Source organism: Episyrphus balteatus, chromosome 4 (genome assembly GCF_945859705.1).
Source record: "Episyrphus balteatus chromosome 4, idEpiBalt1.1, whole genome shotgun sequence".
NCBI lineage: Eukaryota > Metazoa > Arthropoda > Insecta > Diptera > Syrphidae > Episyrphus > Episyrphus balteatus.
Genome location: NC_079137.1, coordinates 73,532,099 through 73,546,508, shown reverse-complemented (window position 1 = coordinate 73,546,508; position 14,410 = coordinate 73,532,099). Strand labels below are relative to the sequence as shown.

The 14,410-nt window shown below is 38.7% G+C and overlaps 2 protein-coding genes across 2 annotated transcripts; both read right to left on the bottom strand.

Annotated features, from left to right (window-relative positions):
- Positions 1-569: 569 nt before the first annotated feature.
- On the bottom strand, positions 570-1,321 carry LOC129918510 (DNA-directed RNA polymerases I, II, and III subunit RPABC1). Its single transcript, XM_055999102.1, has one exon. It carries the CDS (start codon positions 1,209-1,211, stop codon positions 579-581), a length of 633 nt encoding a protein of 210 aa, XP_055855077.1. The 5' UTR covers positions 1,212-1,321; the 3' UTR covers positions 570-578.
- A 2,452-nt stretch (positions 1,322-3,773) lies between these two features.
- On the bottom strand, positions 3,774-5,401 carry LOC129919488 (uncharacterized). The gene is made up of 2 exons (XM_056000375.1): positions 4,953-5,401; positions 3,774-4,887 (listed from the first exon to the last, which is right to left on the bottom strand). Exon 2 carries the CDS (start codon positions 4,696-4,698, stop codon positions 3,889-3,891), a length of 810 nt encoding a protein of 269 aa, XP_055856350.1. The 5' UTR covers positions 4,699-4,887; positions 4,953-5,401; the 3' UTR covers positions 3,774-3,888.
- Positions 5,402-14,410: the final 9,009 nt, after the last annotated feature.

Below are 14,410 nucleotides of genomic sequence, written 5' to 3'. Positions count from 1 at the left end.
ACAATATTTTCGGGAAAGTTATCCCAACTGCCTTCAAATGATAAATTATTAAATAATTTTATGTTTTTTTGTATTGTCCACGGATATGGAGTGATGCAAGTCTGGGAGACTTGCCTCCGCTTTCTGAGGCTAATCCAGTGAATCTCACAGACGGATGAATTAATTAAAATAGGGATAACAAGAACTGTTCTTCATTATTTTATGGTAATTTTAGAAAAAGTTCAGCTGCCTCATAAATGCTTCCTTCCATTAAGCGAATGAGTTTTTTTTATTTTTGCTCAATTTTCCATGGGACTTTTGATTTAAAACGACAAGAATTAAAGCATCTTTCTTTTCCCAAACCAAATTCAAACGTGATCCTTTTTTGAAATATTTCAGCAATCAATACTCTCAAGCTACGAGAAGCTATACGACAAATACGTAAAACGTTTGGTTTATGAACTAAAAGCGTCAAGTCCTCCAAAAATCTATCCCAAAATAAAAGAATTCAAATTTTACAAAAAAATAAGTTTATTTTAATTAAAATCTATTTTTATTTAAATGACAAAATACAGTTTCTTTATTAAAGTTTGTCTTCTCTAACAAACCAACCGATAAGAAATATAACGTCCAGCTGTCTCCGAAGACCGAATAATCTTCACGACTTGTCCTCGTTTCAGCCCAAAATACCTTGCCACCGGATCACCCGCCTGAATTCTCATCAACATGTTCTCCTTCAATTTGTAACGTTGCAACAATTCTTGCTTCTCTTCCGGCGTCATTACAACATGTTCCGGCACCAATTCGTGTTCGGTAATATTAATCAACAATTCCGATTCTAGAAATTGTTCCAAAATATATTTCGGTGCCATGTCAACCAACGATTGTTTGGCCGACGGAGTCATTCCTCCCTGAACAACAACAACAGCACGATGAATGTTTTCCTCCTGCATTCGAGTGCAGTAAGTTTTGATGGTTTTGATGCCGATTTTGGGTTCTTCGGGGAAGAAGACAAACATTTGGTCGGTGGGATCGTCATTGTGGGCAACTAGAACAACCAAGTCACCACGAGCTGGACGTTTTTCACTCGGTTTGTCGCCAAAGATTTCTTTAAATTGTTCCAGCGTTTGATCGAGTTCATCTTGTGTGACTAAATAGCCACGGTCGTGGCTAAGTTGCATTATTGTTTTGCGAATACGCCATAGTTTATATGTTTCAGCTTCATCATCCATTGTTTAGGTATTTATTTATTGTAAATTGTTGAGATTAATTTAAATAATTTCACGAATTTTTGTAAAGAAATGTGAATTATTTTGCAGGAGCTTCTAGAAATGTGACTTTTTCTTTTGTCAAACAAATGGCGAACTGTCACTGTCAAATGATTTTTTTAACTTTCTGCCATGCGCCGATTTGAACTGTATTATCGACATTCAACAGGGTGACTCTATTTTTTTTTTCTGTTTAATTTTTATTTCAATAATTTTTATAGAGCTTGGGATTAGAAATATTTTTGTTTGGTTTTTTCATACTCCAACACCAAACAAACATTTTGCGATCATTTTTATAAGTTTTTTACCTATCTCAATTTTCATTTGGCACGTAGACACTGGGTTGGTTCTCTTTAGTTCCCAGTATTAAATAAATTCATTTTACTATCCATTTTGGCTAAATACTAAAATAACTGACAAAAGTTATTTTAGTATTTTTCTTTTTTACTTCAGAAACAAGAGCCTGAACTGTCAAAAAATTGTGTTCCTTTTTTATCTCATTGTTCAAGAGTGATGAAATTTATAACTATTTTTCGTGTGCTCAAATAAAATAGCTGAGCAGACCGAGTTGAATGCTGAACTTAAGCATAACCTAATATAAATAATTACACAAATAATCTCATTTCAAATGTAAAATTGCATAAAAAAAATTTAATTTGAACTGACCTAATTTACGAATTTTTGTCTCATTTGGGCTGTAGTTGAAGAAGGAGATTACTTGAATGCTTTTGAGCTGGATCCTGGATGTCAAATTCTAACTCGAAAACGTAAATCAACAGCTTGATAACAACAATGCGCAATTGTTTTTGTTTTTTCTTGTAGCCAAGACAAAAGACAAGGACAAAATGCCTAGAAGTTCAATTACATGGTATAAAAAGAGAAGGTATGATCATTAGAAAAAACTCAGTATCGAGAACTGTCAAAACTTATGGCTACTTAAGGTTTTGACAGCCCAGCCCATTGAAATTGTTGTTGTAAACAAACGTTATTTTAGTATTTTTCTTTTTTTACTTCAAAAACAAGAGCCTGAACTGTCAAAAAAAACAAATTTGTCTGGGAAATTGTTGTTGCTTTTGACTTTGCCAAATGCCAAACGTCAAAACCTTATTACCCCATTTTGTAAGATGGCGGCTCTAATGATCATACCTTGTCTTTTTATACCATGGTTCAATTAGAGAATAGAATACACATCTGCCATTTCAAATGGAACACGGCAGGGCTATTTTTTGATATCAACTAGTTCACAGGGTGTCTCGTAGTTTTTCTAGTCTTTAAAAAAATAAATACAAAATTTCTAAATGAACATTTTGTTATGCTTTTATTTTTAACTCTGTGCTAGAATATTTTGACAAATTTAAATCATTTGTCACTTCCATTTAACTGGCCAGTGCCCATGTTTTGTAACTTTTATCACTGGCGATAAAATATTTGAATGACTAATCCATTTAATTCTCATCAAAATAAAATAAATTGTTCCAGATCATAATTTATTAATTCATAAATTCTGGTTTATGGATTTTAGAGACATTGAAAAACGTTTATCGCCAGTGATAAAGTTACAAAACAGGGGTCCATGTCATTTTTATTGCTCCAACACAGGGTTTTAAAAAATCATGTTATTCCTTATGCATTTGCTCTCCATTAGAAATTAAAAGAAAATATTTATTGCAAGTAGAAAAAAAAAATGCATTACAAAAAAATATTTAGGTACCTATTGCAACTGAAAAATATTTGCATTAAAAAAAATATGTTATTGCAAATGAAAAAAATTTGCATTGAAAATAAAATTTTTATTGCAAAGAAAAATATTTTGCATTAAAAAAATTTTATTGCAAATAAAAAATTTTGTGCATTTAAAAAAAATCCTGTGCAAAATGTGTGCATTAAATTTTTTTTTATTACTCGTCTTTTTCAACTATAATAATGAAGATAATATAAGATCAAAATGTCAAAGGAGAATGGGCATTTTGGACTTTGAGCGGCCATTAATAAAATTTGTATCAAATGAAAGAACTATAACTCAGGAAAAATTTTAACTATAGACGTTTTGCTGTATTGCGTTAAGAATGCAAGATATTGCAATATTAGTATGATTAATGCACTGTTCAATGTATGAAAGACAAATTAAATAATATTTTTATTTGGACCATGGACCAACCAAAATAGGTTGAAATTGTTGTTTTAAAATGCTTATGGTTTGGGTTCTAGAGGTTGGATAGTCGAAATAAAGGTCTTCAGACTCAGTGAAAATGACAGAGTATCATATTTTGCACTTAAAATACACATTAAAGTTATAACATAGAGACAATCTGTAAAAAGTGTTAAATGCAAAAATGCATTTTATCCGTTTTTGAAGAACGTTACAAGGATAAAACTTCTGCACAATATATTTAAGACTTATTTAAATCAAAAAATAACAAATTCATTCCTAGCCGCGTAACGTTACTTTTTTGAATTTGGAGACCTAGAAAATTTTTCGTTTCGCTTCAAAATCCTACTATAGGATTAAAAAAAAAAGCAAATAAATTAAAGTTGGGTAAAATAAAATATATTTTATATTTATTTGATTGTGTAAGGATTAAGGTACATTTTTAATTAATTGATAAAAACCAAGAACGACAAAATTCAATTTATAACATTCTCAAATAATAACATCGCCCAAAAACTGTGGCATACTTCCCTCACTGCTGCTATTAGTCACTCCTTGCCGAGTATATTCAGTCGATCTGGATAAAACACATGCCGATTGAGGCCCATTATTCGGTGTAATCGGAGTTGCCGGAGTCAACGGGGCCGACCGTGAACCCAAAGCAAAAGGAATCGGAGGCGGTGGTCTCGATGGCAATATCCTCACCGATCCAGGCAATATTCTCACATTATCGCAACATTCGCATTTATTTAGCAGCGGATGATTCTGGAATGTACACATACTGCATTGCCATGGTTGTTCTCCACCACAATTTGGATCACAAACATCGTCGATGGTTTTTGGAGACGGTGCTGGAGAAGCGAGGTCTTGCGAACTTGGCGAAGTTGGAAGTTGTTCGGAATTAGAGGAAGAACTTGTATCAGGACTTCGTGGTGATAATGGCGACGAAGCCGACGACTGTCTTGGAAACAGTGTCTGTGGCCTCATTCGAGGTGGAGGATACGGAGGAGGTGGCGGAGCTGGCCGAACCGGCTGCCGTTCGAACAACGGCTCCTGAGACCGTTTCAAATGTTCGATTTCATTCAACATGACTTGACAAACTCTCCGCAGTTTGTCAATTTCATCGTCAAGTCGTTCGCATTCGTCCAAATAGTCTGTATTCAGAGGTTGCGTTAGGAAATGGTATTCCTGTTGGACAGCATTGAGTTTCGATTTATTTTTGGAGAGTTCTTTGGAGAGATCGTCACGCCGATTGCGTTGACGTAAAACGACCTCGGATATGTCATTTTGTGGCAAATACATTGACACTGACAGGAACCAGTCTGTGGAATGGTGAAGGTCGATGGAAACAGTAAATTGCCGTTGTGACGACAGAGTGGAGACTTTTATATAAAACTCCGAGTGAAAAAAAAATGAATCAACTTTTTCTGGGGAATGTTTTTTGTTGTGGGCGAGTTGAATTTCAAGAAATTTGTATTTTCATGAAATTCTCTGAAATAAACAGAATCATCAAATCATTGTGTCTTTAAAAGGAAACGTTGTCGAATGTGTTTTACCTTATTTTGGAAGTTTTTTCGTCATTGTTTTCATTTAAAAAGGGTTTTCGATGAATTTTTGGTACATTTTTTTGCAAATTGAAATTGTGTGATGCGCAAATATTATCACATCGAGAGAATCTCTTTTCTTTTTGGGGGACAAATTGTGATAAAAAATTACGTGACAATTTTTATTTGTTCTTGTTATGAATGAAAGTTGTAAGTTTTTTTTATGTTTTTATTTAAATTTCACATTAAACGATGACAAGGGAATGATTTAATTGTTGATTATTGGCGGTAGATTGTTGTAGATTATTTTTAGAGTAATTTTATGATTTCTTTATCTGGAATTATGGTGATTTTTTATCTTTTCTTTTGATCCGTTTAACAAATTGGGATGTTTTTTTCGTGTATTTTTCTTTTTTTTTTCGTAGTTGAGAAATTTGAGAGTGACAGTGACATGTGGAATGACGTTTTGTGTGAGGATGTCAAATTTTTAGGGGTGCGTTCGGAAATGTATGAATGAAGTGTGTTCAGTGAGGGATATAAATGACTACGGATCTAGGTAATTGTTGAATGTGCTTATTTTATAAGCTTTCTGTGAAATTGTGAAAAACAAAATTTAAACGTTCTGCAAATGTAATTGACCATTTTCACTAAATGCAAAATGAAATAAATTCCCAAATTAGGTTCAAATTAATTTTTTTTTCTATATGATTTGACAATCGAAATGAGATAATTTGAGAAATTAGCCCCGTTCCATTGGAGGTGGTAGTTTACTCCTGAGTAGATCTAGTACTAAAATTAACACATGATCTTCTACTGGAGGAGATAGAAATGTGTAGTTGTTGTACTAGATTTGTACTCACGAGTAAACTACCACGTCCAATGGAAAAGGGCTATTATCTCATTTGAGCTCTAGTGATGAAAACAGTCTATAAAGCCTAGTAAGAAGATCGCACTAAAAATTTATCTTCCATACATATTTCATTTAAAAATAAATTTAAGCGAGGATTTTTTTCGTTTAGCTTCGGCAGCGTTCAATAGGCTTAAACAGCATTGGGATTGGACACGTTTTGTATAAGAAAATAATTTTACAAAGTTAAATTGAAAATTATTTTCTGACAAAAAAAAGTTGAGGATAACCACACCGGCCACTTTTTGCAAAAAGTCAAAAAGTGTCATGTCCCATGCGCCCCATGTGGGTCATGCCCCATGTGATTCATGCCCCATGTGGGTCATGCCCCATGTGGGTCATGCCCCATGTGATTCATGCCCCATGTGGGTCATGCCCCATGTGGGTCATGCCCCATGTGGGTCATGCCCCACGAGGGTAATGCCCCATGTGGGTCATGCCCCACGAGGGTCATGCCCCATGTGGGTAATGCCCCACTTGGGTGATGCCCCATGTGGGTCATGCCCCACGTGGGTCATGCCCCATGTGGGTCATGCCCCACGTGGGTCATGCCCCATGTGGGTCATGCCCCATGTGGGTCATGCCCCACGTGGGTCATGCCCAGAGATGGCAAAAATTGGATTTTTTTTGATTTCCTACATTTGTTACGTCTACTACATAAATGAGGTAGTTAACGTAGTTTAATGTAGTTAACGTAATTAAATGTAGCAGACGTAGCGCTAGACGTCAAAATGTAGTTTGAAATGCCAATTTTACCACCAAATTGTCAAAGTCTTATTCAAATCGAAATACATAGCTGTGATAGTGTAAATTTGAATAGAATATTTGAAACCAGATGGACTTGGGGTGGTTTCTTTGAAAAGGTTTTACTTTACGAAACCAAATTCTCACGAAAACACAGCTATTTATTTTTTAATATTTTTGAAATATAACGTTTTTTATGTAGTTATTGCACGTAGCAAATGTAGGTAGTACATGAAACAAATCAAGCGAGTAGTTTATTCGATTAACTACGCGTAGTTAACCGAGTAGATTACCTGACGTAATCTACTCTGCCATCTCTGGTCATGCCCCACGTGGGTCATGCCCCACGTGGGTCATGCCCCATGTGGGCCATGCCCCATGTGGGTCATGTCCCATGTGGGTCATGCCCCATGTGGGTCATGCCCCATGTGGGTCATGCCCCATGTGGGTCATGCCCCACGAGGGTAATGCCCCATGTGGGTCATGCCCCACGAGGGTCATGCCCCATGTGGGTAATGCCCCACTTGGGTGATGCCCCATGTGGGTCATGCCCCACGTGGGTCATGCCCCATCCCAACTAACATTTCAGCTTCGGTTAATTTTGTACAAAAGCTACATTTCATCTTCTTTTAAACTTTAGTAAGGTTGTTGGGCATGGAAAAAGGAGAACGTTATACAAGTTTGACCCTCTATAAGAAGTTTAAACGAAGATTTACCGAAGCTCTACCGAAGCTTTGAGATTTGACAGATAGCTTCGGAGGAGCTTGTATACCTCTTTAATACATGTCTTATCGAAATTAAAAAAATAACTACAAAAACAAAAAAAAATTCTTTTTTAACTGGTTTTTATTTTATTTTAAATCATGAATTTTATCTTTTGACCTGAAATTATATATATTATTCCATTAGTTGTTAATATATCTATTGATAATAATTTTAAAAGTATATAATTTTTTTTACCACACCCAGGAATCGAACTTCGTACCTACTTGGTGGCAGTCCGCCACTCAACCCACTCGGCCATCCTAGTATATTCATTAATGAAATCAAAAACTTAATCAGTTCAAATAGCAGAAATGTCAAAAAAAATGTCTGAGCTAAATTATTCAATGTCAAAACCAAAATGTGTCCGAGCTAGATTATTCAATATCAAAACCAAAAATCAAATACTAAACTTGGTAATTTCTGTAAAGATCCTATAAACTCACTAAGCAGGCTTTTCCGAAAACAAACTTTTTTCGTTTAAGTTTCTTTAACAGTATTTAAACAACTTATTAGAAGTTGTTAAACAAGTTTGAACTTCTATAAGCAATTAAATTCTGAAGCAAGCTCAATACAAGCTGTATAAAAAGTAGTACCTGTGAGATCTCAATTTATAGAAGCTGTTGTGCTAGTTGGGATGTGGGTCATGCCCCATGTGGGTCATGCCCCACGTGGGTCAAGCCCCATGTGGGTCATGCCCCACGAGGGTCATGCCCCATGTGGGTCATGCCCCATGTGGGTCATGCCCCATGTGGGTCATGCCCCATGTGGGTCATGCCCCATGTGGGTCATGCCCCATGTGGGTCATGCCCCATGTGGGTCATTCCCCATGTGGGTCATGTCCCATGTGGGTCATGTCCCATGTGGGTCATGCCCCATGTGGGTCATGCCCCATGTGGGTCATGCCCCATGTGGGTCATGCCCCATGTGGGTCATGCCCCATGAGGGTCATGCCCCATGTGGGTCATGTCCCATGTGGGTCATGCCTCATGTGGGTCATGCCCCATGTGGGTCATGTCCCATATTGGTCATGCCCCATGTGGGTCATGCCAAACGAGGGTCATGCCCCATGTGGGTCATGCCCCACGTGGGGCATGCCCCATGTGTGGGTCATGCCCCATGTGGGTCATGCCCCATGTGGGTCATGCCCCATGTGGGTCATGCCCCATGTGGGTCATGACCCATGTGGGTCATGTCCCATGTGGGTCATGCCCCATGTGGGTCATGCGCCATGTGGGTCATGCCCCATGTGGGTCATGCCCCATGTGGGTCATGCCCCACGCGGGTCATGCCCCACGTGGGGCATGCCCCATGTCTGGGTCATGCCCCATGTGGGTCATGCCCCATGTGGGTCATGTCCCATGTGGGTCATGCCCCATGTGGGTCATGCCCCATGTGGGTCATGTCCCATGTGGGTCATGCCCCACGTGGGTCATGTCCCATGTGGGTCATGCCCCACGTGGGTCATGCCCCATGTGGGTCATGTCACATGTGGGTCAAGCCCCATGTGGGTCATGCCCCATGTGGGTCATGTTCCATGTGGGTCATGCCCCACGTGGGTCATGCCCCATGTGGGTCATGTCAAATGTGGGTCATGCCCCACGTGGGTCATGTCCCATGTGGGTCATGCCCCATGAGGGTCATGCCCCATGTGGGTCATGCCCCATGTGGGTCATGCCCCATGTGGGTCATGTCCCATGTGGGTCATGCCCCATGTGGGTCATGTCTCATGTGGGTCATGCCCCACGTGGGTCATGTCCCATGTGGGTCATGCCCCATGTGGTTCATGCCCTATGTGGGTCATGCCCTATATGGGTCATGTCCCATATGGGTCATGCCCCATGTGGGTCATGTCCCATGTGGGTCATGCCCCATGTGGGTCATGCCCCATGTGGGTCATGCCCCATGTGGGTCATGCCCCATGTGGGTCATGCCCCATGTGGGTCATGCCCCATGTGGGTCATGCCCCATGTGGGTCATGCCCCATGTGGGTCATGTCCCATGTGGGTCATGCCCCACGCGGGTCATGCCCCATGTGGGTCATGCCCCACGTGGGTCATGTCCCATGTGGGTCATGCCCCATGTGGGTCATGTCCCATGTGGGTCATGCCCCATGTGGGTCATGCCCCATGTGGGTCATGCCCCATGTGGGTCATGTCCCATGTGGGTCATGAGCCACGTGGGTCATGCCCCATGTGGGTCATGCACCATGTGGGTCATGCCCCATGTGGGTCATGCCCCATGTGGGTCATGCCCCATGTGGGTCATGCCCCATGTGGGTCATGTCTCATGTGGGTCAAGCCCCATGTGGGTCATGCCCCATGTGGGTCATGTCCCATGTGGGTCATGCCCCATGTGGGTCATGTCCCATGTGGGTCATGCCCCATGAGGGTCATGCCCCATGTGGGTCATGCCCCATGTGGGTCATGCCCCATGTGGGTCATGCCCCATGTGGGTCATGTCACATGTGGGTCATGCCCCACGTGGGTCATGTCCCATGTGGGTCATGTCTCATGTGGGTCATGCCCCACGTGGGTCATGCCCCATGTGGGTCATGTCACATGTGGGTCATGCCCCACGTGGGTCATGCCCCACGTTTGTCATGTCCCATGTGGGTCATGTCTCATGTGGGTCATGCCCCACGTGGGTCATGCCCCATGTGGGTCATGTCACATGTGGGTCAAGCCCCATGTGGGTCATGCCCCATGTGGGTCATGTCACATGTGGGTCATGTCCCATGTGGGTCATGCCCCATGTGGGTCATGTCCCATGTGGGTCATGTCCCATGTGGGTCATGCCCCATGTGGGTCATGCCCCATGTGGGTCATGTCCCATGTGGGTCATGCCTTATGTGGGTCATGTCTCATGTGGGTCATGCCCCACGTGGGTCATGTCCCATGTGGGTCATGCCCCATGTGGTTCATGCCCCATGTGGGTCATGCCCTATGTGGGTCATGTCCCATGTGGGTCATGCCTCAAGTGGGTCATGTCCCATGTGGGTCCTGCCCCATGTGGGTCATGCCCCATGTGGGTCATGTCCCATGTGGGTCATGCCCCACGTGGGTCATGCCCCATGTGGGTCATGTCCCATGTGGGTCATGCCCCATGTGGTTCATGCCCATGTGGGTCATGCCCTATGTGGGTCATGTCCCATGTGGGTCCTGCCCCATGTGGGTCATGCCCCATGTGGGTCATGTCCCATGTGGGTCATGCCCCACGTGGGTCATGCCCCATGTGGGTCATGTCCCATGTGGGTCATGCCCCAAGTGGGTCATGCCCCATGTGGGTCATGCCCCATGTGCCCCATGTGCCAAACTTGGGTCATGCCCCACTTGGGTCAACATTTTATTTAAAAAAAAACTGTCAGTCCTTGGGGATCGATCCTACAACTGTTGGGTCACTAGCAAGAGGTTTATTATCAGGCTATCTTATTATTACAAATAAGTATGATTAACTTCAACGTAAGCTAAATCAGCCTGACGATTAAAGCTCATATTAAAATGAAATTAAGTTCACCTTAAATTTACCATAATTTTAGTGGATTCCACTTGTTTTAAGAGTCGCGAATACGATACGAATAATGACATAAGTCGCGTGAGGCAGATTCTTTTATTAGTAAATCCACGAAAAGGATCAATTTTACAACTCATCTGGAATCTGGCAGATTTTGAATCATTGCGGTTTCTGTAGAACTCTCGAAAGTAAAATATTTTTTTCCATAGAACTTCAATTAAAAATATCATTTTCACCAGAAGTTAAGACAACCAGACGTCTGTTTTCATTAAAAAACATTCGTTAAATTTTTTGGTAAAATAATAATACCAGAACTTTTTGTAACAAATAGTAATATCCCATAACAACAGTTGAAATCCTATTAAGGCATATACAAATAAAAAGGATTATAAATGTATATAAAAGGATCACCACATTTGTTTAATTTATATACATATACTTTTTTATATATAAAGTTATTACTTCACCCAATATGTCAATAGGAAGGGTATATTGATGAATGTATGGAAACTTTCACAAAAAAAAGGTACAAAATTCAATTAACTGAACTTTATTGACATTTGTTTCCAGATGCGATTATGGATACATTTTTGTTTATTATTTGAATTCAATCAATTTTCACTCTTTTTATATTTTTTTGATGATTGATTTCCAGCCCACAGGTTTTTTTTGTTTGTGTTACTTTAATTTGAATTGTAACCAAATGAAGTTGGACAATAAAAACAAAAAAAAAAAACTACTGGTTTAATGTTAAAGCCCAAGAATAAAATTTAATGAATAGATAAAATGGCGCCCAACGCTTACTATTCTAAAATACCAAAGAAAGTTTTTTACTTTTCTTGTTGTATAAAGGAAATGGTGTTTCTTTCGCGGAAGTTATTTTGTATCTTTCTTTTTATTTTTTAAAAATCTCTTTATCGTCAGGCAATTTCCGCCGCTATCCATATAGTCTTTTGTTCTGGTCTGATCGCTTTATATTGTTGTTGTTAAAATATGCTACCCCTCGAAGCGTACATGTTAATTGAAATTATTTCAATTGCACAACTCTTGGTGTCCTCGTTTGGATTTATTATATAACATACAATCACGATTTGTCTAGGTATTTTATTTTTTACCAGAGTTCGCACTTTATAGTGCCTGGGCTCGGTGGAATGAGAAAGTGCTGCTGACAGCATCAATTAATTAAAAAATATGCTTACAGCAAGGACATCATTCGTGTTGCTTCCGATGGAAGTTATTTCAGATGCAGATGTATACCAAAGCTATCTGCGTGAGCGGAAAATAAGTGGGTATTGTACGATGATGTGGCAGTGCGGGCGGCAGAACAAAAATTTGTTCACAACCTACGCACTTTTAAAAGAGACTTGTAAAATTTGCTTGATGTTATTGTGAATAAACTTTACTACACGATGCGATAACTACAAACGGAATAACGGGATGTTACTCTTGTGTATATGTGATGATATTATTGTCCTCACTTGCATCTGAATTGTGGTAATGTGCAATGCATTTATAGATGGTTTCAACTCGCCTACGCCTCGTCGTCGATTGTTGCCGAGAGAATACAAAACTATTTAAGTCCTTTGCTCGTCCTGTTGTATATGGAGCTTGAGTGAGAGAAGATATTTATCGTCTGTGCTCAACGGAAACAATCCCAATTCTGTGAGGAATTTTCTGAGTTTTGAACAATTTTGTGTTGCTGTGATTGCCTTTAGATAATAAACACCCAGGGATATGAGAGGAAAACATAAAATTGTACCATCGTCAGAGGAAACAAGAGTAGGTATGATGGCTCTTGGTTTTCAACATCGGACTTATAGAAAAGTAATGACAAAAGACATTTTCATTGAGGACTTTATGGTTTCAGAGTGGCAATGTGTATTGAATGAGGACAGAGGAAACCACACAACAAGAATTTAAGTATATTTTGGTTTTGGAAATGGGACTTTCTAGTTTTATTACTCTTGTTAATAGATCTATTTTGTCTATCACAGAGGAAATTATAAGGAAGGAAGGTATGTTGACTTTTTTTTTACATATTGTTTTAAAACAGAACGTTTGACATTTAAAAAAAAATATACATAAACGAAAAAAATCTGGTACTTTTGCTATTTCAAAAGTAAAAAGAGAATAGGTTATAGCTCAAACTTTGCGTTTCTGTTCATGAGTAGAATACCACTTTGAAAGGGAAGCAAATATTTAAATTAATACAAATGAAAATTGTACTAGATTCCATCTTCTAGATTCCAAGTAGGTACTTTGTCTATTCTAAATGAATACGACTCATGTATCATAAAGTGATAAGTGAATGAAAACTTCTGCAAATAATCTAGTAAAATAATCAATTTTGCTCTTCAAACTGCACATAGTTAAGCGAAAATCATAACGAAATTTAAGTTGACAACGCAGAACGCAATGCTTAAAAATCTCAATAAAATAAGTATTGATTGATCAACAATTTTGAAAAATTTAAATAAATGAAAATGAATACAATTCATAATGAACAATAAAATAGGAAAAAATATTATTCAAAAATCGAAGAAAAAGTAAAATGAAAACAACAAACAAAGTATTTACCCAAAAATAATCTTTGGATAGTAAGCCCCAACGTGAAAATTTGTGTAATAATAACCCCGTTCCATTGGAGGTTGTAGTTTACTCAATGTTAGATCTAGTACTACAATTAACACATGATCTTTTAATCGAGGAGATAGGAATGTTTAGTTGTTGTAGTAGATTGATTTCTACTCACGAGTTAACAACCACCTTCAATGGAACATGGCTAATATCCCCGTTTTATTGGAGGTCTACTCATGAGAAGATGATCTAGTACATTTACGAGTAGATGGAAATTGCATTGATTTCGTTGAAAGTGCGTTCCATTGAAAATCGCTAAAAAGCTTCTAGTAGTACTTTGGCTGATTTATCCAAATAATCTAGTACTTACTTATTTGGCTTTTAATCTGCATACTGTGTATTGAATTTAAAACAGTACACTTGCTAGTGCAAACGTTCTTAAACAAAGTAATTAATCAGGATGAATGCATTCAGTACTTTTTTCAGTACAATGAGTTCTGCATCAATAACTTAAATACTTCCACGATAGAATTAAAGAAGTCGAACCAGACGAACTTTCCATTAGATATTGCACATTCATTTTGTTCTCAAATTCATGACAAAACTTCAATTTCTTATCTATTTTCCTACAAAAAACAAAAAAAGAAAATGAACCTCAATTAATTTTAAATTACTTTCCTCAGGGTGGACTCTTTTTTCTCAATAAAGAGTATATTGGGTGTATTCATCTTTCATTTGTTTTGCATCAGTAGCCTTTCAAACAAAGTTTTTGTTCTTTGATCTTATTTCTTTCCAAGTACTTACCTACACCTTTATCTTTTTACCTTTTGACAAAAAGTCATTTCTATTATAACAAAGATTTTTCATCTATCTCTCTGAGTTTTGACAATTCAACCTAATACACCTGTATTTTATTTCAACCTTGTTTCTCTAGTGACAAATGGACACACAGATAAGAAAAACAAAA